The sequence below is a fragment of the Eptesicus fuscus genome, chromosome 11, assembly GCF_027574615.1.
Source record: "Eptesicus fuscus isolate TK198812 chromosome 11, DD_ASM_mEF_20220401, whole genome shotgun sequence".
Lineage (NCBI taxonomy): Eukaryota > Metazoa > Chordata > Mammalia > Chiroptera > Vespertilionidae > Eptesicus > Eptesicus fuscus.
Window position 1 is genome coordinate 39,098,240 of NC_072483.1, and position 26,955 is coordinate 39,125,194.

The 26,955-nt window shown below is 38.2% G+C and overlaps 1 protein-coding gene across 1 annotated transcript in view; it reads right to left on the minus strand.

Annotated features, from left to right (window-relative positions):
- Nucleotides 1-26,657, minus strand: part of ITGB6 (integrin subunit beta 6) — a 72,934-nt gene extending 46,277 nt beyond the window's left edge. Inside the window, exons 1-8 of the mRNA XM_008138645.3 lie at nucleotides 26,618-26,657; nucleotides 26,435-26,510; nucleotides 25,637-25,716; nucleotides 22,662-22,866; nucleotides 21,809-22,055; nucleotides 9,638-9,803; nucleotides 8,163-8,324; nucleotides 4,538-4,633 (exon numbers count right to left, since the gene is read on the minus strand). Of these exons, the coding sequence (XP_008136867.2) occupies nucleotides 4,538-4,633; nucleotides 8,163-8,324; nucleotides 9,638-9,803; nucleotides 21,809-22,055; nucleotides 22,662-22,866; nucleotides 25,637-25,716; nucleotides 26,435-26,495 (1,017 nt within the window). The 5' untranslated portion in view covers nucleotides 26,496-26,510; nucleotides 26,618-26,657. The remainder of the gene's footprint in view (nucleotides 1-4,537; nucleotides 4,634-8,162; nucleotides 8,325-9,637; nucleotides 9,804-21,808; nucleotides 22,056-22,661; nucleotides 22,867-25,636; nucleotides 25,717-26,434; nucleotides 26,511-26,617) is intronic.
- Between the last annotated feature and the right edge of the window lie 298 nt (nucleotides 26,658-26,955).

Genomic DNA, 26,955 nt, shown 5'->3' on the forward strand with positions numbered 1-26,955 from the left:
TGGGTTGGCTTAATAGGCATCTCATGAAGACCCTACTTTAAATCGGTATCTTTTTTGTTTTGTTTATCATCTGGATTGCAAGCCTTTGAGTTCTTTAGACGAAAAGTACTATGTGGACTCTAAGAGATAGCAACTGATGACTTTCATGATTGCGATGTATTAATTAGACTAGAAAACATTTCTAACAACTTTGCCTTGATAATCTGAGGATGCGTTTTATTTCTGAATCCTCCCTCTCCAAGAGAGGTTTTCTTAATGAGGAAAGTGTAGGCAGCTGGCTCTCCTCAGTCTTTGTTCCCAGAATCTCAATTAGAGAGGGAAATCAGAATCCTTTTCATTACACCTGAATTTTAAAAAAATTAACTTCATGGATATTTCTCACAATCCACAAATTTTCTCTATATTCTTAGATGATTTTATTTTTTCTAAAAGCATATAAATTTGGAATCCCCAATTATAGGATGGGATTGATAGGATAAAGAACAACTTTCTACATCATGCTCTAAAATTAGCTATCTTATAGCTAACTATATTTTATCTGAGCAAAGATCATTGGAATCCTTCGTGATTCCCACCCTCCAGGCTGAGCCACTGACTATTAAAGCTGGAGGTTGTGTGTGTGTGTGTGTGTGTGTTTTATAAAAACTGAGGCCAGAGATAAAGGGATTTTCATCCCGTCAAAATTGTTTTGATCTTTCCCAACAGTGAATATTCTAAAACAAAACAATAACATAACAGCTAACAAATGGCAAAGGGATCCAATTTTTGTTTTATCTTCCTTCCTAATTTCTCTTTCTCTTTTCAACTCTCTTGCTACAGTGAAAAGCTCAAAAGATAAACAAAAAGAAGAAAGAAGGGGTGAAATAAAAACTGGGTTATTGATTCCTGAAAAATTGAGACTCATATATGGTCGATACATTTCACAAGCTACAAGAGAACATCAGGCTCAGAGCATATTGTGGCTACTCTTCATGCTTTTTTTTCAGATATGACGACCGCCAAGAGGGCAATTGCTCAGGGGTTTCCTTTCATGGCCTAGTAAGGAGGCTCTGGAGCTTTTCCAACAGTTTGGTACTAAGACTGATGGCAAAGCACTTCTTTCCTCTCTGGTGCCTCTGGGTCAAAGTGGAAGGGGAGGGCGATGGGGTAGCCCGGGCTGCAGGGATGGCAGTAACAAGGGTCAGGCACCTCTGCCTGCTCTTGTACGTGGGCTCCCTCAACCGTGACAGGTATTTGTCACCCAAAACTCCAAGTCCTTATTTAGAAACTTTGACTCCATTTGAGAAAAGATAAGGTGCTTGCATTGCAATTTTTAAAGAATTCGCTCAACAAATACTGAGAATCTACTGTATACAGAGAATTGGCCTAAACAGATAGATGAGCAAGACTCAGCTTTCTCCTTAAAGAGCTAATAATCGGGGGCTTTTTTCCCTCCAGAGAGAAGGGTCCTGTGATGGTATAAAAACCTGCTTGGGTCCCCTGTCCCCATGCTTTAGACACATCACTCTGTCCTGATAACCATAGGGATGTCAATTCGTGGTCATAGGTGTTACTGACTAAACTGGATGTGTCTATTGCCAATATATCTTGTTTACTTCCCAAGTGCTATGTTTCAACATTGCATCATAAATACCAGGTCATATAATAATTATTGTTATTAACTTCACAAAACTCATATTTTCCAGGCAGATGTAGACATATTGAAAGATATAGGCTATTTTAAAATCTTGCAAATAATGCCAGGTGATTAATAATATGATTTTACAATGTAGTACAGAACACTGATTTAATTGCTTTTTAACTCAGTATCTCACTAGAAAGGAAAGACTAGGAAAATTAGATAGTTGGGGTTTAGTAGCCTGATACTATCTTAATGTAAATTAACAGTAAACGTTTGAAAACAACAGAGGAGGTTAAAACGTTTTTTTTTTAAAGCTTGGATAATTAAATCCTGCATCAAAATGGTATTTAGCACTAGAATATAATATACTACCTACTGCTCAGTCTATTATCTATCATTATCTTTTGAACCCTGTAATTGGACAAACAGGAAACTATTCATAATAATCAGTTTGTTTAAAATCATCTGTTTGCCGGAGTCTGGGGTGCACATTGCAGTCATAGTGAACTGAGGTGAAACTGCTTACTCCGTCCTTTCCATTGTTTGCTCATCGCTGTTACCACAAAGTGCAGCAACACTACACACCTGGGCAGTCCAAAGCATCTTACCAAAATTACTGAAAAAATAGTCGTTTTCCCCGGCATCCTGTGAATGGGCAACATAAATCTTATTTGCTGCAAGACAGGGTGTCATTGAACCTGGCCCATCCCCTGCCAGGGATGTATGCACGTAATTATGCTTAACACAGCACTGGCGCAAGCCATTTGCCCTCTGGGATTTCCATTAGATTCAACCACTTAGCGGCTTTATTAATCCTAGCGCTGTTTTTATTTTTCAGTTATTCTTTGGTAGTTATGTTACTTCTATTACAGCTATCCAAACATCAGGTTGCACAGGGTTTCCTGTACACATTTAAATCTAAGAGATTTAAATAGAAAAGCAACACAGGCCATTATTGGTCTATTTTCAGTTTTCATTATCAATAAAACAAGACATCAGCATTTTCATGCTGTGTGAAGCCTTCAGGGAAGTGCAATGATGCTGTCATTATCTTCAGACCAGGCTGCTGCCTGCCCCACTGATGCAAATGGAATGGCGAGTCCAATGAAATAAAAATAAAACCACGGAAGGACTGGAGTCACAGAGTGGGCTGCTGACCTGGTCCCCTGCATGGCTCCCTGAAAATGTCCCTTTGAATTTAGTGGATCCTGGATGGTAAAGACCACAGATCCTGACAGAACATAAATTCGTCTCATAATGAGATTAGTAGGCAGTCAAAATAAATGCCCTGCTGTTACATTAGAGGCAAGCTCTAATCTGGTGTTTTCCATGGAAATGATCATTTTCTTTGCAACGGGAGAATGGAGGATGCAACTAGCTTAAACCCGACAGGTTCTGTTTTGCCATATAATTATTTTTCACCTTCCTCTGTCTTTTTAATCGCAGTTTTGAGGAGCTATATAAATGAATTGTGAGTCTTAAAAACTATTACCAACATGAGTTATGGGTGTTTATGTTCATGATCATCAGTCGTGTTTCCCTGACTCTCCTTTTAAGAAAAGTTCTTTTTTTGCAACCCCTCCGCTCACTTCTAAACAGGAGCCCTGCTGTGGAGGAGGTGTTGAGACCCCCAGGGTCCTCTCATGCTAGCCTTAAGGATCAAAGGCAGAATAGACTCACTATTGTATTTGTGTATTGCAGCTCTACTACTTAAAACCATTGGCAACAAGTATCAGATACTCAAGAGCCCTAAGAAAATGCCCAGATCAGGTGAATCCACGTGGTCTCGGAGTAGAACAAAGGCCTTGGGCATGCAGCTTGATTGCAAGGGACTTCCTTGGTTTTCAGCAGAAGGCAATCTCACCTGGAGTACAATACCCTCCTCTCATTCAAAATGCAAGATAGAATCTCCTCCTGAATTCCTTCCACAGAACCTGATGCAAGTTCATGGGCTGCGCGGTCCTTAGCACTGAGTGGCATTTAATCAAAGCCTCTGTGAAATAATCTCAGAGTTTCCTGAGCCCTGTTAAGTCACCAAGCTTGTTAAGAGGTCCTTTCAAACGGAATGGGAGATCAGACTCTGAATTTAGGTGTGTTTGAAGCTTCCTCAGAGAAGTCAGAAGCAATTTAATGTACACCTATTTCCTCTACATTTTCCAGCGCCCAGGCTGCAGACTCCTTACTTCTCTGTGGCATTGCTCATTAGGAATAGATCATTTGCTAGTATCCCATTTCATAACATGTTGGCACACTGTTTTCCATAGGCTGAAAAGAAACCACAGAAATCTTTTGACTTTGCACAAGCATTTTATAGTTTATGCATTGGTTTCCAAACATTATTTCATCTAATGGAGATCATTCTCCTTCTGTACGTGGTGCTTCCATCCCTAAACTTGAACTGCAGATCAGCTGCTTTAAGGAGGAAATAACGTTCTGGCCCAATTTAACAACGTTTTTTTTCAACTTCTCACTCCTCAATAGCTTGAATTGTGTCTCTACTTACATATATTTTTATGTGTCTGATTTGCAAATGTCAGAGAATTTAAAGTCAATTCTCCTCCCATTCTCATAATTTTCTCTTCTTTCTGTTGATTCCTTCCTGATCAGGTGAAATAGTCCAAGGAAAGATAGACTAATTTTTTATTAGGTAGGTGATCCCTCTTTCACTTACCTTTTCATTCCCACAACTCTTCCTTCCTTGTTTCACCACAGCTCTGTCCCCCACTCCTCTCTGCACTGCTGTATTTGTAATTTACATAGCAAACAGTAACTGAGTCCACTTTGCCAAGTATCCCGTTTAGCTGGCACGTGTTAATGATTTTCTAATGGCATCCCCTGTGTTAAATTCACAGGGTTAATGTTAAAGTTTCATGTTGAATAGTGCCCCTGAAAGAATTTCCTGCATTGTTTGCTTACCTCATATAAATGTACTTGTTCTTGGGTTACGGCAAAGATCAGTAACACGTTATTTTGCACCAGTTTGTCAATGAGTTGTCCAATTGTTGGATATTCCTAAAATTAATATATAGATTTTAAGTATCATCTTAAGAAAAACATGCAAAATAAAGAAAAGAATGTTTCTTTCAGATATCTTAATGAGTTTGACATTTCAATGCTCATAGGCATTATTGTATCTGTCACTCTAAGTAAACAAATACACAATTAGCATTATTTAGTTAATTTGTTTAATAATCATTTCCTAAATCTTGTAAATCCAATGAATTCCTAAATCAGTGCCTGTCAATGACGTATGGTGTATTTATGGTCTGTTACTTCTAAGGAGATCATTTGAAATGTATTTAATAATGAGGAGTGGGCCATATTTTCACATTTCCTCTTCTAAGAGCCACTCAGTCTCCAGTTAGAGGGAATGTTAGAGGAGAGAGAGGTAGTTAGACTATGAAGGATGGGACTGGGCAGCTCTTGTAGCTCTGAAATTGGTCCTGCAATTGCATGAAGTGGGCTGAGGCTGAGGAATGGCACACTACAATTCCCATGTCTGTCAGATTTGAGACATTCCTATACCAGTTCCTGGGTTTGGTCTTAATTGCCTTTTTGATGCCACTAATTAGTTTTATGGGACTCTGTAATGTGTTTTTTTTTTAATTTCTTTATTGATTAAGGTATTACATAGGTATCCTTATCCCCCCATAACCCCTCCCCCATCCCTCCCACTCATGCCCTCACCCCCCTGTTGTCTATGTCCATTGGTTAGGCTTATATACATGCATACAAGTCATTTGGTTGATCCCTCCCCTTATCCCCACCCTCCCCTACCTTCGCTCTGAGGATTTCAGAGAGGAAGGGAGAGGAAGAGAGAGATAGAAACATCAATGATGAGAGAGAATCATTGATTGGCTGCCTCCTGCATGCCCCTTACTGGGGATTGAGCCCGCAACCTGGACATGTGCCTTTGGCGGGAATCAAACCTGGGACCCTTCAGTCCGTAGGCTGACGCTCTATCCACTGAGACAAACCAGCCAGGGCCCTGCAATGTTTTCACAGGACAGTTGAAAACACATTGCACTTCTATTCCATCGGCACATCATTCCCAAGTGATAGGATACTTTAAAAAATAAAGAAGCCATTTATTATCAGATCTGAAGATGGCCACTATTTTCCAAGGCTGAAGAACACACAGCACAGTTGCCTCTTATATGAATCCAAATGTGGATCATGAAGAAAGAGGAAATGCAAGTGAAAGAGTAGCCTGCAAACAATTAAATTAAGAATTTGTCGATGGTTCTGAAATCAGCCAAAGTGGAGAGACACTGTATGCTGGTGTGGTGTGTTCACATGTTCTCAGCACTTCAGGTAAATGACCCCACGGCAAATCTGGCTGTGTAATACAGGCTTTCCACACCATTTGGATTTTTATTAGTAGATATTGATAAAATCCAGATAATGTAAATCTTCCTGAGTCTGACATTTTTAGTCTCCTCAGCTGTTCAACTGCCCAAACACAAAGCATCCTTCACCCTCAAGCATGAATTTCTCCAATGCTGACCCCTCCTTATCTCCACATGTTCTCAAACCTTTCAACTGCTGTGTATGTGTAATCAGAATCATACCATGTAGCCCTTCCTAGGTGGGCGAACATGATTTTCTATTTGACCCACATCAATTGGTTTAGTTCCCACATGATTATCTTGTAAGTTCCTCAAAGCCAGGGACCATGTCTTATTACTTTATGGCCCAGTGCTGTGTGCATAGGAAGTGCTCAAAGGGTGCAGGGAGCTATGTTACAGGCAGACACAGAAATAGTTCATGGCTTCTGTGCATTCGTAGAAACTCAGAAATAATTAATTGAACATTTATTAGATGATAAGGTCATATTAAGCAACAGGCAATGTTTGCTTCTATGGTCCTACCTTTTCTAAGATTCTATTAGGGACATTTCAATAATTGCAAAAATGGTGGTGGGGGGAGCAGACTCACTTCTCACAATTTCTTGCTCCTTGTTGGCTAAAAGACAAAATGTGGCTACCTCATTGACCTTGTAATATGGAAAGGCAGTTTATATGATTAAAGAATATATAAGCGTGGGGAATACTATTGATCAAAAGTTAGGAGAATATATTCATGTTGAAGTTTAGAAATTTAGGCAAGAAATGGTAGCAGATATTTGTGAACAATTAGATTTTTAAAAATTAATTGGCAACACTGTAGTAAGCATTTATATGCATTATCTCACTGAATTTTTTTTGGCAGAATAGTGCTTTTCAATCTGAAATTAGAATTCTTCCTCTTTTTCTTTCTCATTCTTTCCCTTTCTCTTTCTCTTTGTCTTTCTCTTTCTCTTTCTCCTTCTCTTTCTCTTTCTTTCCCTTTCTCTTTCTCTTTCTTTCCCTTTCTCTTTCTCATTCTCTTTCCCTTTCTCATTCTCATTCTCATTCTTTCTCTTTCTCTTTCTCTTTCTCTTTCTCTTTCTCTTTCTCTTTCTCTTCATCTTTATATTTAACTTTTTTCTCTTTCTCTTTCTCTCTACTCCATACACTTCTACAGCATTGTCATTTTAAGAAGTCACTTAAATTCTCTGAGGCATATTTTTCCAGATATTAAATGGGGATAATATAACTTTCTCAGCTTGTTGCTTCATAATTCAATTCTATTTCTTAAATTAGTCGGCGCCCACAGCATTCCAGGCCCTCCTGGCCCTGAGGAGCACACATTAAATAAACAGAGACAGACATGAGGAAACACATTTCCACACAGTGATGGGCAAGAAGACATCTAGGTATGGGAGCGAGGGAGAGGCGATCACTACCTGGCCCAGCAGAGGTCAAAAAGGGCCCCGTGGGAGCAGCCATGATCAATCTGGGTTTAAAGAATAATTAAGTTTCTCAGCAGCCTAGGATGGGAGAGCATTCCAGACAGAGGGAATAGCATACACGCACACATGGCAGCTTCGTGGTCTGTTCAAGGAAAGCAGTCAGATACATAGGATTCTGGTGAGAATTGAATGAGATAATGTACATCGAAGGAACTCTGAAAATTTTACTTTGTTTTACAAAAGTCAAGCATTTTTTCCCCTTGCATGTCACCAGCATTTTTTAAATGACAAAAAATACGCCAAATGTGAATATGCACCAAGCAAGCAGTACTTGACTAATTGTTCCCATAGAACCCCTGGTCTGGGAAAGTATGGCCTTATTTAGGGAGCATGCACTGGGTCCGTCATTCACAGTAACTCCTGGGTGACGACTGTTTTGGTCTGAACCCACCTTTCTGGGGCTATGGTTGGGAACAGAATGAAGTGATTTTGCTTCTTTTTGCTGGCCTCCGGCTCTTTGAAAAATCAGGAGGTTCTGGGGTCATCTGGGCTATAACAGATCCAAACTTATTACATAACCCCACCACCCACCTGTACTCCTGGGGGAACCCCTGAGGGTGGTGAGGATTGAGACAGGGAAATCTATTCATCTCAAATCAGGAAATGTACTGTGTGCACCAAGTGTGGGTTATCCTATGTCCTACAGCCATTATTGCTTCATTTGCCTTCTTTTAGCCCTGAAAACAGTGTAGAGTACAGATTACACACCAAGACGGTTGACATGGAGTATTCATTCTTGCTGTCCAGGTGACAGAGCCCATCATTAGGAATGACGATGCCTGCCAATTTGCTGTCCATTCCAAAATGAGAATCGGCGTCACTCACAAAGACCAGGAGATGGAGGGAGTCATTCCGCCAGCCGATTTTTTCCTGCAGTGAGAGAGAAACATTTGGATTGCATTGGATAGAGGCAGGCATTTATGGAGAGTGAATCAATAATGATTGGACACATTCAGAATATAAAAATTGTATTGCTGGTCTATTTCAGCCATTTTCATCTATTGTGAGTTGATAATATTAATGTATTAAAACACAAAATTTCTGTGATGTTTGTTTCTTTCTGGATAGCATTTTCAGATGATCTATGCTTCAGAAAAAAAAAAATAGTTCCACTACAATCAATATTCAGTGATCCCAACTTTTACATGGTTATTTTTACTGTCCATTTTCAATGTATCAGAAAAATGAGGGGAGGGAGGTCACAGCTTATCCTAAATCCAAGATGAAGCAAAACTAGGCAGAATGCAGCACAAAATGGAACCTGAGTAAGCCTGTTTTATTCAACTGTCAGCCAACATTTAAGCACATATTTCTCTTTCTACTGTATCATCCAAAAATTATAAACATAATAGAAGGATAAGAATTGCTTATCAAAGTATTGCCTCAAGGTACTGCCAATTAAAGTGGTCTATTGGCTGTTTCTTAGCAGAGCTCTCCCCTTCAGTTAACAGTAGTCTTGGAACTAGTGGGGCAAAAGCTCATCCTGGCTGCACCATCCCTCCTGCTCCTGCTCCTGCTCCTGCTCCTGCTCCTCCTCCTCCTCCTCCGCCGCCTCTGCCTCTGCCTCCGCCTTCACCTCCGCCTCCTCCTTATCCTTCCTTTTCTAATTCCCTGGTCCTCCCACCTTCTAGGAGCTTCAGCCTGTCCATTTCCTGATATTTTCCACGAAGAGCTAACGCCTGAAGACAGAGAAATGATTCCTGTGGATATGTTGCTGACTGTCAAGGACAAGCGATGTTCCTGCACTGTTGTAGAGATCGTGTGGCTTTGGATGCTTATTTTGTTAGTTCAAAACAGTAGATATCTATTCATATGTAGAGATTTATACTGATTCAGGTCATCTTTACTCTTTAAATGACTTCTGCCTTTTATTTTTTACCATGATTAACTAAAAAATTAATTAATCTGATTTAAATCTTTGAAAATTAATCACACATGACTTGTAGTAAAATTTCCCCAAGACACCTACAATTTTATTAGGATACCCAAATATTAGGCATAAAACTGTCCCATTGTAACATGATTGAATGAAAGATTTTACAGAGATTCTGTTTTAATAAAAATATCAAATGTAGAAATATGGCAATTAAAGTAAAGATTACGTTAGCCAAGCGTTTCAAAGATGTGTTAATAAGAGATGAAATTTGTATTATCAGAGTAAAATACACTTTCCCTCCTCATACCTTACACACAGCAGCTTGCATAATTGCATCAAATCCACCCTCAGGTGTGTCAATATTAGCAGAAATTTTCTGATCCTTCACAATTTCATTGAATTTTTCAGCATCATTTGTCAATGGCAAAACATGCTTGAATCCAAATGTAGGTAAGCAGAAGTATGGAATACTACTACAAAAGCAAAATGTGAAAAGATTCTTGATGAAATATGATATAACACACAAGTAATAGATCTAATAGTCTGGCAACATTTTCTTACATGATAATGAATTTTCCTGAAGAGCCTGACTCTAACTTGGCTATGAGTCTCACTGCTAAGGTTGTTGTTATCATTTCCCACCCACCCCTTCCAAATTAATCATATTAGCTAATACTTAGAGATCACTGTATCTTATACTGACTCAAGCTCAGATAACAGGTAATGAGGTGTTCAAACTCTTCACTCCTGTGTGTGTGTGTTTGTGTGTGTGTAATCATTACCTCCTATTGCCTCTCAACCCAAATCCACCATCACACTCAGCCTTATTACGGGGTGACTCATACGCGATGACAGGTATGAGTCACCCTGTAGTAAGGCTGAGAGTGAAACCTTTCTTCTTCCTCCTCTACTCCCTCCTGCACTCCCAGCCCTGCTGCCAACGGCCCAAAAACCAGAGCAGGGCTCTTGGTTCTAGATCCCAACTCTACTATGCCTGAACAGACTATTGTGGACAGAAATAAAACCACCACTTAATACAGTTTAGATATGGGGAAAATATCATGTTAGGATATCTGCCCCCAAATATTACAGTGGAACAGAAAAAGCTGATCATAAATTCAGCCACATCTTATTCAGAAAGCCAGTTAGTAACTGTGCAGAAGGCTTGGAGCAAGTTACTCAGCAATCTGAGTTTTAGTTTTTCATTTATAGAATGGAGATAATAGTACAGAGCAAAGGTTCTTAAAGTGAGGCCCCTGGACCAGTAGCATGATCATCACTTGTCATAAGTGCAAAATCTGTAGTACTACTCCTGACCTACTGAGTTAGAAATGTTAGGGGTAGGCTCAGAAATCTGTTATTCTAAAGCTTGAGAAACACTGTTGTAGTAGAGACAAAAGGTATAGCTCCCAGTGAGGTTGTGGTGTGCTGTCTGGGGAGAGCTGGTTGACAGCTTTGCAGGTTCAGAAGCCTGTCTTGTCAACACAGATAGAGCCAGTACATCTTGCAGAGTCAGGCTCCTGTTCACCAAGTTCATCTGTCTGAGGTATACAGCCAATCCTCATCAACCATAATTCCATATCTGCAAACTCACCTACTTGCTAAAATTTCTTTGTAACTCCCAAATCAATACTCTCAGTACTTTCTCAGTCATTCATGTGAATGCACAGAGTGGCCAAATAATTGAATCACCAGATACATATGTTCCCAACTGAGGTCACATAAGGCTTTGTCTTCTTGCTTTAGCTTTCATGCTATAAACAGGTGTCCTTCCCAGGGTCTATTTGGTGCCATGTCTTTTGCATTCTTGTGCTTTTCATTGGTGATTTTGCTATTTAGATGGGCCCTCAAGTGTGGTTCTGAAGAGCTGTCTCGTGTTCCTAAGTGCACAAGGCTGTGATATGCCTTATGGAGAACATAAGTATATTAGATATGCTTTGCTCTAGCATGAGTTATAGCAGTTGTTGGCTGTGAATTCAATGTTAATGAATCAGTAATATATATTAAATAGAGTGTTACACACAGAAAACAAAATTATATATTGATCAGTTGGTGAAAACATGACCAGAGGCTCACAGGAACCTAACCTTGTGTCTCCTCTAGGAGCAATGGTTTAACATTTGCTAATTCAGTGTTCAAGGAGACTACACAACAAGACTCATTTGAATAATGAAAATCAATTGTATGTACAAATTAGAATGACTATGGATTCATTCATACAGAGTAATGGAGTTCTATTGAGACCAGAATGCTGCTGTCTGCAAGGGTAGTCATTTTCTTACTATCAGTAGACTTCCACAGAAAGCAGGTCATAATCTGATGTGTCCTCAGGGTTCAGAATAAGGGCAATTGGAGGACCCCAGCACTGACTGATACAGTTTGAGATGTCCCAATACAGCCATCTCCAGAATGGATGCTCCTGGTTACCCCGATCTGTGGTCAGCTAATAAAAGTTTAGGAACGTAGGAAAGCCAATGAGACTAGAAGTTGTAAGTGCCTTGGCTAAGGCCCTTAGATTGAATGTGGCCCATACTTGAACCTGTGATCCCTGTTTCTTCGCCCTCCCCTAACCTACCAATTCTGTTCATTCTTTTAGCTATGACAGGATACCTGGCCTGGTGGGCCCAGAAGCCAGTCTGTCACTTCCAGGGAACTTTTCATATTTTCTTTCTGATTCATTATATTTAACTTTAGCTCTCAGAAGGCAATCTTAAACTCTTATTTTTAATATTTTGCATGGGCTGTCATTGAAATTCTGAAGCGTTGACCACAGAAAGCATCTATGGTCCTAATAGGATAATGGAGAGGCTTGAATGAAATAAAATGTGTGAAATACACAGCACAATGAGCTCTTCCGAATAAGTGCTTCCTAAACCTTAGTGTCATTTCTTACATAAATTACTTCACACAGAAGATTTGGATAATGATATCTCTAGAATCATATAGTTTCTCCTGATTAAAATAATAATGCATGTTCATTGAAGAAAATTTGGGTATTATGTAAAAGTGTAAACAAAAAAATGAAAACATAAATTTTAATGGTTATGATATGTATCATAGTTTATTTGACCATCTCTCTATTACTGAAAATTTATTTCACAAACTTTTCAGTTATTAAATAATGTGTGATCCTTCCATATAATCTTTGCAAACTCCAAAAAGCATTACAGATTAGATTTAAAAAAGTTTTACAAATGTGGTGCACAGATCCTCTGACATCCCTAAGATCTTTCAGAGTCTTAAGGTCAAACTCTTTCACAATAACAAAAAATGTTATGTGCCTTTTTCATTGTGCTGACATTTGCAGTGATGATGCAAAAGCAACAGTGAGCAGAACTGCTAGTGCCTCAGCACAGATAAAGGCACAAAGCTGTGTAATTGTTCTTACATTTTCACCAGCAAGCATTTACTGTAATAAATTTTAAAACGCAAGTTTTTACTTGATTGTCCTTGATGGGGCAGTAAAAGTTATTAATTTTATTAAGTCTATACCCTTGAAAACACGTTTAAAATTTTCTTTTTCTGTGAGACCAAGACAGAAATATGCATACAGCATTTCTGCTGCTCACCAAAGTAAATGTTTAAAGTAGAAAAGCACTTCTGTGATTGCTTGAGCTAAACTGGCCCCCTTTTTTATATATATAGAATACCATCTTCACTTGAAAGATGCTTGACACACTATTAATCCAACTTAGATATATGGCAGACATGTTCTTAAATATGAGGGAAGTGAGGTTGTCATTTCAAGGAAAACAACCATTGGTATTTGTTGCCACAGATAAAATTTGAAGTAGTTTGAAAATTGGAATTTTGGAAAACTTTCATCTGCCACCTATGAGATTAATAGCTACCCAATGCATTAAGAAATATCTGATAATATTAACAAATGGGATGTTTTTGACATTGTATCATGAAATTTGGAAGATCTGCCTAACTCAGTGAAGCAATGGTTTTCAAAAGATCAAAGCATTTTATTACAAAATCACACACATTAGTAAAAGCCATTCAAAGTGCAAGATAGACCAATGGCTTTTAACGTGATAGAATATGAAAAGTTCATTGACATTGTTTCAGATTCCATATTGAGACTAACTTTTAGTTTGAATGTAGTATCAAAGAAGATTACCCACAGACATGAGAAAAAGCTGTTAAATGTGTCTCTCTTTTCTGACTATATATGTGATGTTTCACTTTCCTCATGGAATTTAAGCAAAACAAAGTATTTCAACAGATCAAATGCGGAAGCAGGTATAAGAATCCAATTGCCATTTACTAAATCAGATGTTAAGAGATTATTAAAAATGTAAAAGCAGGGCTAATCTTTTTGTTTTAGAAAAATAGTGTGGGTTTGTTTTTTTTTGTAAATATGTGTTATAGTAATATACAGTGCATTTCTTATTGTAATTATCAAATAAATCAATAACTAGTTATTTATTTAATATTTGTTTTCTAACATGCTGAATATTGATAGATATAACCTACACAGTCTAAAGCTCCTGGTGGGAGGTCTTAATTTTTAAGAGTGTAAGGGAGTCCTGAGATCTAAGTTTGAGAACCACTAGATTAAAATTATTAAAGATACTAAGTGTTGATGAGAGGAAGAAAATTAACACTTTTGAATGTTTGTTATGTTCTGAGCTCATTCAATTCTCATGATTGCCCTAAAAGGTGAATATTATTATTTCCATTTAAAGGTGAAGGGAGTGAGTTCAAAGAGAGTAAGATTTTGTCCAAGGTTATAATTTAAACCCAGGTCTGAAAAACTCCATGCTCTTTCCTCTTACGTCGTTTGCCTTTCTACTAAATAACATTTTTATTCCATAATTACAAGGTTTGGATTGATCAAAGGATTGACTTTTGTGTTTAGTGTTTGAGTTCTTGGTGTGTATATGTATGGGGGGAGGTATCTGGACAAAGAAACTGGGAGAATTAAGGATGTAATGGAAAAGGAAAAAATATAATGTTGCAGCAAAAAAAGAACTTTATATATAAGTTTAAGTAATGGTAATTTTGCCAACAAGAATAAAGAAATAGTTTAGAAAATAGAAAAATATTGACCTTTTAAGAGCTCTCATATATAATACTCTATTATTGATAGTAGCTGCCATTTATTTAGAGTTTCAAGATCAGCCCAGTACTAAATGCTTCCCTTGGAGAAACCAAGATGGCGGCATAGGTAAACACCTAAATTGCTGCCTCGCACAACAATTTCAAAACTACAACTAAAAGACAAAATGTCTATCACCCAGAACCACGGGAAAGCTGGCTGAATGGAAGTTCTACAACTAGGAAGAAAGAGAAAAGAGCATTGAGATGTGCACAAGCGCTGAAAAGCTGAGGTACGGAGGCACGCGAATCAGGCTGGCAGCGGGTGACTGGGTGCTTTTTTCAACCCAAAGGGAAACAAGCTCCCGATTACTCTGAACTCCCGTTTCTGGGGAGACGCTGGGGACCCAACCTCCTATGGGGAGAAGCTGGACTGTCTGCCATCGGGTCGGAAAGTGAGAGTGACTTTCTTGCAGAGGTGCACCTAGCAATCATTGTTTACTGCGCTGGGGTACAGGACATGGGGACTTGGAAATGCAGACACGCAGAGATGGCTGACTGGCAGCCAACGCTGTTTGCCACGCCCTAGCCTAGTGACTCCCTGAGACCCTGCCCCATACAATCTTCAAACCCACCCAAGCTCTGCGCAGTGGTTTTTGCATATAAATGGCCTGCCCTATCGCAGCTTAACCTAATAAACTGCAGCTCTGGTCAGACAGCTCCAAAACCTCCAAACCCCAAGCAAAGAGGAGAAAACTATAGTTCTCACTGTAGTTCCTGCTGGGTGGCCTCAGACAGTAGCTGACCTGCACCCCATTGGAGATCTAGAAGCTAGTATATCTAGTGCTTAGTGTGAGATGACACCAGATTTCAACTACTCACATCCATATGTGACACATTCAAGAGGCAGACTCAGTGAGCACCAAAGCCCCACTGAAACAAGTCCTGCCCCATAAGTGTGTCTCCAGCATAGCAGTTCTTCCATTATAGACACAGCGGGTCCTCACAGCCAATTGGTCTGGAGGTCAATTCCTCCCAGTGACACCAACAACAATCAAGACTTAACTACAACAAGGCTGTACACACAGTCCACAAAGGGGTGCACCAAGAGTGTCCACCTCAGGTAATTAGGAAGCTGACCCACTGGGCCATATAGGACATCTAGCACACAAAGCCACCCTACCAACTCAGGGAAGCAGCGAAAATGCGGAGACAAAGAAACAGATCACAAACAAAAGAAATGGAGGAAAACAAACGACTGGATATAGAGTTCAAAACCACGGTTATAAGGTTTTTCAAGAATTTCCTAGAATAGGCCTATAAATTTAACGAGACCCTCGAGGATCTGAAGAAAGACCAATTAGAAATTAAACATACACTGACTGAAATAAAAAATATTATACAGAGACGCAACAGCAGACTAGAGGAACGCAAGAATCAAGTCAAAGATTTGAAATACAAAGAAGCAAAGAACATTCAACCGAGAAAGCAAAAAGCAAAAAGAATCCAAAAATTTGAAGAAAGTGTAAGAAGCCTCTGGGACAACTTCAAGCGTACCAACATCTGAATTATGGGGGTGCCAGAAGAAGAGAGAGAGCAAGATACTAAAAACCTATTTGAAGAAATAATGACTGAAAACTGCCCCCACCTGGTGAAAGAAATAGACTTACAAGTCCAGGAAGCACACAGAACCCCAAACAAAAGGAATCCAAAGAGGACCACACCAAGACACATCATAATTAAAATGCCAAGGGCAAAAGACAAAGAGAGAATATTAAAAGCAGCAAGAGAAAAACAGTTAATTACCTACAAGGGAGCACCCATACGATTGTCAGCTGATTTCTCAACAGAAACTATGTAGGCCAGACGGGAGTGGCAAGAAATAGTCAAAGTGATGAATAACAAGAACCTACAACCAAGATTACTCTACCCAGGAAAGTTATTCAGAATTGAAGGTCAGATCAAGAGCTTCACAGATAAGAAAAAGCTAAAGGAGTTCATCACCACCAAACCAGTATTATATGAAATGCTGAAAGGTATTCTTTAAGAAGAGGAAGAAGAAGATAAAAATTATGAACAAAAAATACATATCTATCAACAAGTGAATCTAAAAATCAAATGAATAAAAAATCTGATGAACAGAATAAACTGGTGATTGTAATAGAATCAGGGGAATAGAATGGGAGTGGATTGATAATTCTCAGGGGGAAAGGGGTGTGGGGGGTGCGGGAAGAGACTGGACAAAAATTGTACACCTATGGATGAGACAGTGTGGGGGAGGTAAGGGCAGAGGGTGGGGTGGTAACCGGGTGGAGGGGAGCTATGGGGGGGGGGGGAGGAGAAACAATTGTAATAATCTGAACAATGAAGATTTATTACATTAAAAAATAAAAATAAAAAAATGCTTCCCTTCATTACCTCCACCAATCCTTAAAACCACTCTGTGTGATCAGCTGTTATTCCAAACTGAAGCTTTTATATATATATTAATATATTGATTTTTTACAGAGAGGAAGGGAGAAGGATAGAGAGTTAGAAACATCGATCACCTGCCTCCTGCACACCTCCCACTGGGGATGTGCCCACAACCAAGTTACATGCCCTTGACCGGAATCGAACCTGAGACCCTTCAGTCCGCAGGCCGACGCTCTATCCACTGAGCCAAACCAGTTAGGGCCAAACCGAAGCTTTGAGAGGTGAAATGATTCACTTTCGGGGACATTGGGAGTGAATAGATGAATCTGGACTTATTCCAGGCTGACTCCAAAGCCCATGCTCTTAACCACACTATATCTTGTGCCTGCTCCCCGAAGGGTTTCAGCTCCTGGAGGAGGGGGCCCAGATATTTTTTCCCAGGGATCCCATGCCTAGCACAATACTTGGCACATAGTTGGAGCTCAGTAAGTTTTTGTTGAATGGATGAATGAATAAATGAATGCATGAATGAAATGCAATCAAAGCTGTAAAATGCCAAACTGCTTTCCTTCTCTAGAAGCCTGATTAAGGACAGGATCTTGTTAATTCAAGATGCTGGGCAGTCAGCTTAGCTGAGCCATTCAAGTTTGTTAATTTTAATTTTTTTTTCTGATAACATTCCATACCTATTGTTCCTTTTGTCATTAAAATATTTTTAATTAATTTCAGAGAGAGGAAGGGAGAGGGAGAGATAGAAACATTAATGATGAAAGAGAGAAATTGATTGGTTGCCTCCTCTACATCCCCTTCTGGGGATTGAGCCAGCAACCTGGGCATGTGCCCTGATGGGAAATTGAACCTTGACCTACTGGTTCATGGGTCAATGCTCAACCACTGAGCCACACCGGTTGGGGCCCTATGGTCATTTTTGTACTTTATGTTACTACATCTGATCTGACCTGTGACAGAAAAAATGAGTTTAAACGAACCCCTGGGGCAGAGGTAGCACTTCCTAATGCTAGATAGAATTGTTCTACTAGACTCTCCACTGAAGCTTGTTGAAGGAGAAAGACATAATATATAGAAATTTTAGGCTGGTGCAACATACTGTGATTTTTTTAAAAAAAGGCCAAAAGCATTAGAAATGCTTTTATATTAAAGAGTAAGGAGGCTGATAGCACCAAGTTTATTTCCCTTTACAAGTGAATCAAACAATTGATAATGATAATCATAACTTATTTATTATATAGCATTTTTGAGGATACAAATCATTATATCTCTATAGAAATCTGTTCAATGTTGCAAGAATTGATAGATGTCACTCAGTATCCATTCTCTTTTTTTCTTCTCTACTAACAAAATTCTGATTTTATTTGGGGTAGCAATGTGCTTCCTTTGCAGCTAGCTGAGGCTACATAACTAAGTCCTGGCCAAGGATACACAAGTGTAAGGAGTTCTTAAATTTTCTGGCAAAACCCTTTAAATGTAGGAAATAAAATCAATATTCATTTGTAATTTTAAAAAATATTAGCAAACAAGGAATAGAAGGAAACTTCCCTGGTCTGATAAAGGAAATTAAAAACATCAACAACCACTAGCTAACAAAATACTTAAAGGTGAAATGTTGAAACTTCCCTCTTAAGATCACAAGCAAGATGAAGGGCAGTTTCTAACCATTTCTATTTAAAATTGTATGAGAGACCCTAGCCAGCATGAAAGGCAAGCAAAAGAAAGAAGAGGAACAAATATTGTAGAGAAAGAAGTTGTTATTCATAGATGACCTGGTTATTTACATAGAAAATCCTAAGGAATCTTCAAAGAATCAGACTAGAACTAATAAGAAAATGTATCAAGGTTGCAGGATACAAAGTGAGTATGCAAAATCAATTGCATTTGTATGTTATCAACAAACAATTAGAAAATAAAATTTAAAAAATAACTTTAACAATAGCATTCAAAAGTCCATAGCAATAAATTAAACAAATGATGCATAGGATTTTATCCTGAAAATGACAAAACATTGCTGAGAGAAATGAGACAAGATCTAAATTTATGGAAATACATGTCATGTGCAATGATTGGAATATTCAATATTTTTAAGATGTCCATTCTGCCCAAATCGACCTGTGGTTTCAATGCAATTCTAACAAAAATCTCAGCATATTTTTTTTTTAAGGAATTGACAAGCTGATTCTAAAATTACTATGGAAATGCAAAAGATGTAGAATAGCCCAAACAAAAGAACAACAAAGTTGGACTTGCACTCCAGATTTCCAGACTTTTTATAAAGCTACAGTAATAAAGATTTATAAGGCATTAGGGTTACATAACTATATTCAAAGGATCAGTGGAACAGAATAGAGTTCCCAGAATTAGACTCACACATATTCAGTCTATTGCTCTTTTTCAAATGCATCAAGATCATTCAATGGGGAAAGGAAAATCTTGCTTAACAAATAGTTCTAGGTATTTGCATGGAAACATAGGCCTTTTTCTTCATTCAAATAAAAACAGATATTTTGAGGTCATAGTCATAACTGCAAGAGCTTCCATGGGAAAGCTTCTAGAAGAAAACATAGCAAGCATCTTTGTGACATTGGGGTTCACAAAAATTTCTTAGGACAAAAAAGGAACTAACCAGGCAGGTAACTAATTGTACATCTCAAGAAAATAACTGGTGTCATTACATTCTCTCATATCATTCCTGAGAGGATTAACTTAAGCATCCAAGGAAGTTAAAGTAAAACCAGCTCTCTTTGCACAAACTTCATGATTTTCATGCTTTCATGAGCTTTTGAACTTCACTGGTCATATAAAAATAAAGGTATTTATCATATGAAAACAAAAAAACTAATCATTTCATAAAAGACTGATAAATTGTACTTTATCCAAACTAAAAACTTTTATGTGACCACAAGTATTGCTAGAAAAATAAAAATACAGTCCATAGACTGAGTGAAAATATTTTCAAAACAGATAAAGAACTTTTATCCAGAATGTATAAAGAACATATACAGTAGAATGTTAAGAAGACAATCTAATTTTTAAAAGTGGGCAAAATATTTGAAATAATACCTCACAAAATAAGATATAAAAATGGCAAATGTAGACATGAAAAGATGCTCAACATTATATGTCATTAAGGAAATGCAATTTAAGCTACAATGAGATACACACTTATTTGAATGGCTAAAATTAAGGAGACTGACTACACCAGGTATTAGCAAGGATTTTGATAACATTGCTGATGAAAATGCAAAACAACATGTCCACTTTGGAAAATAATTTGATAGTTTCTTAAAAATTTAAAACTATACTTATACCATTTAGCAATTCCAATTCTGGTTATCTATCCAAGAAAAATAAGAAGTCCATCTATCTACACAAAAAAATATATGCAAGTGATTGTAACAGCATCTTTCATGCTAGCCAAAATAATGGGTAACAATCCAAAATAATGTCCATTAATGGAAGAATGAATAAACAAAGTATAATAAATCCATATAATGGACTATTACTTAAAACAAAAAGGACCAAACTACTGAGAAACACAAAATCATGGATGAATCTCAAAAACATTATTTTGAGCAAAAGAAGGCAAACACAGAAGGCATATACTACATTACTTTATTTATATAAAATCCAAAAATAGGAAAAACCTATTTAAATTACAGGAACCAAGAAGTGGTTGCCTCTGGTGAACTAGAACGGATTGTAATGAGGCCTCAGGGAAGTTTCTTAGTTGATGAAAATGTTCTATATCATGTTTCAGGTAGTGATTTTATTGGTATATTCAATTGTCAAAACTCATCAAACTGATCATTTTTGATGTGTGCATTGTAGTATATGTCAATTATATGTAAAAAAGGAAGTGGGGACAGACACCGTCTCTGATACTTGAATGCAAACACAACTCCCAAGAGTTACAATCAGTAATGAGTTCCTTTCATGGTCAAATTATTTTGGGTTATGTCAGATTCTAGTTGGAAACCACACTGAAATGCCTTAAAGTAATATTATTAAACTTGTTTGTCTTTTACAGAGATGGATGCCTGGGTGCATACAAGTATTAAAAGACAATGGAGGCTTGGAAAGTTATTTCATATATGCCAGATTTATGGTAGTAAAGGGCTTGGTTTCGGAGCAACCCAGATCTTAGTACAAATCCATGATTAGTCATGTGGCCTTGGGGAAATTCCTAAACTCTCAGAGCCTCTGTTACTTCCTCCAAATAGGGATAAGATAATCTGCTTTGACTTGCTGTTATTATGAAGACTGAAGGGTGTCATTTATGTAAAACCTTCAGCATATGGCCTGGCACTAACCAAACGATAGTTGTTTTTCATTAGAAGTCTATGAAATACTTTTATTTGGAACATGTCATTGACGCTATAGGTAAACCATCACAAAGCAGTTCGCCTTCAACCATCACCACCTGCATAATACATTATTTTAATAGCTGGTTACAGCATATTATAATGGAGTCACCACCCAATTTTGTACTGAATTAGGTAGCAGTGAAGGCTACAAAGGCCTTCTCCAAGCAGTAAGAGAAATCCACATTTCCCAAAGTATGTCAGAGGAAGCTGCAAAACATGCTATTTTGGCAGAAGTCATTATAGTGGAGACTCTGAGAACATGTGGGTCACTGTCAAATGGCCACAGAAAGTGGTGATCATTTAGAATAGACGGTCTCAAATGGGCTGGGGATGGGCACAGGTGAGTGGAACCCACAGCGAAAGACTTGGTCCCCTTGTCTGCAGAACACAGAGCCAAATTTGCCATATCTGGACCTACACAGAGAGACAGATGCTGCAAGGACCCAAGGCTAGAACCATGTATTAAGATGACTTTCTCTTGGTTCTGAAAAACCCAGGCAACTGAGAGAGCTGCTGAGATCTAACCAGACAGGAGGGAAATGCCAGGGAGTTAGCAAGCTCCTGCCAAATGCAGCTCAGAGCAGGGCTATCTCTACAGAAAATCAGTGTTCAAAGATTCCAGAGAATCATTTACTTACCTGCAAGGGTTGGAGATTTCTTCTGGCGTTGTTTTCATAAAAGGGGAGACGGGTTTTTCCACAAAGGAGCCAAAGCCCAGTCTAAAGTTGCTAGTTAATTTAGACATCTCCTTGGAAAGCAGGGAACCCAGCTCTTTGATTGTGTTGAGGTCATCATCCATGGAGGCCGAGAGGTCCATGAGGTAATACAAGTCCACTGGGTAATCCTCGGTCTGGCGGACTTGCACTTGCAGAGTCTGTTCACCACCTGCAAATACCCCGCAAGAAAAGTGAACCCATAAATATGCATTGAGACATGTTTGTGACTAGCCAATCACTGGGCTACCTGGCTATTTCATTTCAATAAGAAGTTACTGAAGATACTAAAGATTTCTTTAGCTAGGTGGCAAAGTTTATAAATGAATGAGCTGATGGTAGTCTTTCAGCAGTGTGTTTAGAGCTACTGAAGGAGGTAAGTTAGGATATTTTATATCTCCGTGGGAGGACTAGCATCCATTTAGATGGGAGATAAGCTTATTTTTTTGTATGTGGTTTTAGAAAAGGAGAGCAAAATGAAAAGGAGTTTAAAGCTACATTACAACTCTTGAAGAAATGTGAGGAAAACCTTAACAACATTTGAGCAGTTCAAATGGTTACTATTAGATAAGGCTTTTTTTTTAGTGACACATTTGGAGTACAAGTGACCAATATGAATAAAGAAAAGCAGTTCTCTATTTCCTTAAGAATGGGAAAAGGAAATAATAAACAATGGTATTGTAATATGTGGTACAAGGAATATGAGCAGAACAGTGATATTACCATGTGATCTTAGATTTATTTACATGATCCAATGCTCATGTCAATCATAACATACCTGGTCTCAATTTAAGAATCAAGCTTTGAGGTGCAATCTGAACAATGTCAGAACTATTTTTCTGTCTGCCTACACTGAGAGGCTTATTTGTAAGTATTTCTACTTGGGAGACAGGGTTTTCGATGAAGTTTACTTGACATCCTTTAGCTAGAAGATTTGCTTGGGTATCACATCTTTCACCAACTCCAGGTAGCTGGGTAAAATTCTAAAAAGGAAAAACAATAAAAAGAAAAAGACAAATCTGTATTTTTATAAAACACAATTTTATTTTGCTTGCTTTACTAGTTAGGCATCTTGCCATACTCAGAATATCGTATCCCTTCTATTGATAGTATGTCTAAAATTAAGTTATAGCAGAATAACCAGGGAATTCTGCCACTAAAATTAAGAGTAAAATTGCCTTCTTCTTTTTATTATATTCAAGTGAATTTACCCAAGAATTTTTTGTTTTGTTTTATAAAATGCTTATTTTTCAAATTTCTTGTGCTATGTCCAGAATCATGAGACAGATGATTCAGATAACACAGTAGATATCATCTGTGATAAATTCACAGATGGCCTGTAGGTTTGTGGAATCCTAGGATTGTCCACGTTCTCAGCATGTCTAACACCAAATCCAGTGACCTTTTTCTGTGGATTCCTACATCGCTTTATCTAGCTCTCTGTCCTGGTTTAATACATGGATGCATCACCCTTACGTTACAGTATCATTTCATTAAAGTTAACCTCTTGGGGACTTTAAACCCAGTGTCTTAAAGTATTCAATTTAAGATCTTTTAGAACTTTTTCCAAGATTTGGAAGCGGGGAAATGAAATGGAAGAGAATATAGTGCTTTTCTGTATAGGACTCAGGAGTTTTCCAGTAGCTCTGATTTAGCCGAGTAGCAGGAGGCAGTGAGATGAGTGTTTCCAGGAAGACATGTGGCCTGGGATTCCCAAGACAAAGGCAGAAGGAGTGAAAGGATAAATACTTGTCTTACCTGGAAAGAACTTGTGAGGCTCTAAGCAGTCAAACTTGAGGCCCATTGACTCGCATGCTTGGAAAAAGGCAAATCAATGCTCATGTTGTTGTTCTCATTCCTTAGAATTCTAAGCCACTTTTGCTGTTTTCACCAGCTAGGAAACTTTCCTTCTGAAATTGATTTTTGAGACTATAATTCGTTCTGTATCAGTCAAGCCTGTGCATATCTGAGGCACCAGGCTAGGTATAGCAAACTAACTTTCTGTGATGTATCCAAGGTAAACAGTGGCTGGACAAGGCCTCGGAACTCTTCTCAACATGTCACTGCTACCACCTATAATTACCATCTTTGCCAAAAGACTACAGCGGGTGTTAATCATAGAAGCTATTCTTCTCTCTGCTTTAAAGAGAAGCCTAATTTACCTTTTGTTCCAACTGCCTCAGCTGATATAACTGCTACCATTAGAGTAATCTTTTAGAATAATCTGGCTTTAAAATTTGTCAATAACTAACTACCAAGTATCATTCCCAGGTAAAGCTATCAGTGGTAACTTAGGAAGCTCTCTTAAATGAGTGCTTAAAGATGCATTGAAATAAAAATTCCAGAGTGAACATTTTGTTAGACTGATTTGTTGTTTTACATCTCTGGTAGGAAACTAATATTGTCTTTTTCAGGGAGTCAATGTAAACAAAAATGTGGGTTTTACCTTCTTTGTATATTCTCAAATCTACTCTTCATACATGAGCTCAGAAAGGCCTAATTCTGGAGGCTGGGTGAAAAAGGTAAAGGGATTAAGCAAAACACACACACACACACACGCACACACACACACCCATCTCATAGATACAGACAACAGTATGGTGATTACCAGAGGGAAAGGGGGATGGGAGGAGTCAAAAGAGGATATGGTGATGGAAGACGACTTGGGGTGATGAACACACAATACAAGAGACACATGATATATTATAGAATTGTACCCCTAAAACCTATATAATTCTAATAACAAATGTCACCCCAATGAACTCAATACAAAGAAGAAAAGAAAAAGCATAATTCCCTCGCACTGCACTTTTGTTTGTGCCTCATCAGTCAAGAGGTAGGAGGCGTGAGCTGGATTTTCGCTCTGGGATCCCTGAAGCCCTCCTCCATGGGTGTACATTCAGCCTGGGAGGCGTGTTGAACAGTTCTAGCCTGGTCTGAGTTAGATGTCCAGGTTGGTTCCCCTGGAGCATGCTACCAGTCCTTGCTGAACTTGGCGTTGGTATGTTTTGATTTGTGTTTAGATTCTCTGTATGAGATTCAGTAGCAAAGTGTTCTAAATCCAGAAAAGGCTAAGCAGCTTTTTTTGCTGTTGTTCTTATCAAGAATCATTACAGGTTGCTCTCTAGTGTCACAGGAGGCAGTGACTCAGGCTGGCTTATAATACATTCCCTAGTCCTTGTACTAATTCCATATACTTTTCCATTTGATCAGATAAGGAATGCTATTTTGGGCTTGGTCATTGTGGTACAGTCACCAAGCTCATGGAAATGTAATGTTTAAAAGAACTGGGTAATGTCTGAATAGTAAAGTTTAACCCAAATCTAGAACGCTTCTCTTAGAATCTCGCAATGATTCAGAATGAATCCCGGTTCACAGGTGGACTACAACGATGGTACTGAAGTCAATATATTTTTAACATTAGAAAATGCCATCTCCATGACCTCTGATGGCATTTGACTGGTGAACAGTTAGAAATGGCTTTAATATAAGGGGAGGAAACAGGTGAAATAACAGACCCCAAGTTAAATATTTTTCAGAATAATTTGACATTTACTCCCTCTGCAAATTGCTTTTGAAAGTAATCACAGCAATGACTACTTTGATCCATCTACTAATGCTTACATTTTCCCTCCTAGGTTTCTCTCACTCCTCTAACCCCACAGAGAGCAGGACACTATCAGAACAACCACTGGTGGCATTAATGTAAGTGTAACTGAGGCTTTTACAACAGGTTGAGATCATTTGCTTTACCTCCTGAGAGCACCAGGCACACTGAGGTCCAATGAGCAAACAGTCTCCGCAGGTCTCTGCACCTCCCATGGCACAGCCACCTGTGTTTAAACCCAGCAAGACACAGGGATTAAGCACTCTCTCAGTCACTCCACTCCCCAGACTTATGGCTCTTAAAGTACTTGAAGGAAGCAATAGCAAAGTTTATTTTTGTCTTCAAAGATCAGTCCTCAAAATGTTACCAATTTATGAAGTTTATATTTGACATCAACCACGTTGAAAATATGTATGTCTTATTATCCCCAAATGATGATTCTCTTTATTCTTAAAATATGAAATATTCCAATGTTCACAAATATAAAATCATCATTTACTGTCCTCATTCATTATCATCCACTTTAATTTAAAAAATATATTTGTACCCATTTAAAATGCTTCTCTCTTAAATGTACTATAGTTTTAGTTTTTAAATAAATCCCTGTTCTCTCAAGGTCATTACTCTTGTATAAAAAAAAATTGCTAGTAAAGTTAACAAAATGGTTGTCACAAATGTATTAAGAAGTCCTATTGTGTAGTAATGCTGTTTAATTCTCCTCATTAAAGTTCCCATGCAACCTTTGTATTTATTTACTTTAAGCCTAGAGCATATGCTGTGGAACAGTCCTGCGTCTGCCTGTAATTTGTTAAAGTGTTCGCTCAATGGCAAGAAAGCAATCAAACCGGTTAAATAAAAAATGACTTCAGATCGAGTTTCTGAACCAAATGACAGGTTAGTCAAGCATACCATGAAAGCAATATATCGGAGAGCTCAGGTCTTACCTTGTACGTGATCGTTCCTTCCTAGAAATAGAAAGAACAGGCAAAGCAGTTCAATCCCCATTCGTTTCAGTTCTCGCTGTGCAAACAGATTAAAAAATGAATTACCTTCGACATTACAAGACCAAAGCTGAACATCGTTAAAGTCTTTTTTCCTCCAAGTGTAAAATTTTGAATACTACTTACACTGCTTTGAAAAGAAACTTGAGATGTAAATAAAAACGTTTTCATTAAGACAAATGAAAAGAGAGGCTACCTGGACAGGTAAAGAAGAAAAGCTGTGCTTAAAAGCAACTTCAACATGATTTACTTCCTTGTTCTCCTTATAAGGAAAGCAGGTGTACAATCACCAAGAAGGTGGAGAAATTCATTCAGTAGAAATTTTTGTGTAATTTCTATTAGTCTCTCTGCATCCTAGAGAAAGTCAATACCTTCAGTGAAATATTGATCAGTGAAATGTCAAAAGAGCAATTGAAATGTTTTAAAGTTGTTTCCAAAATAATTTAAAAGAAAAACAGTAAAGA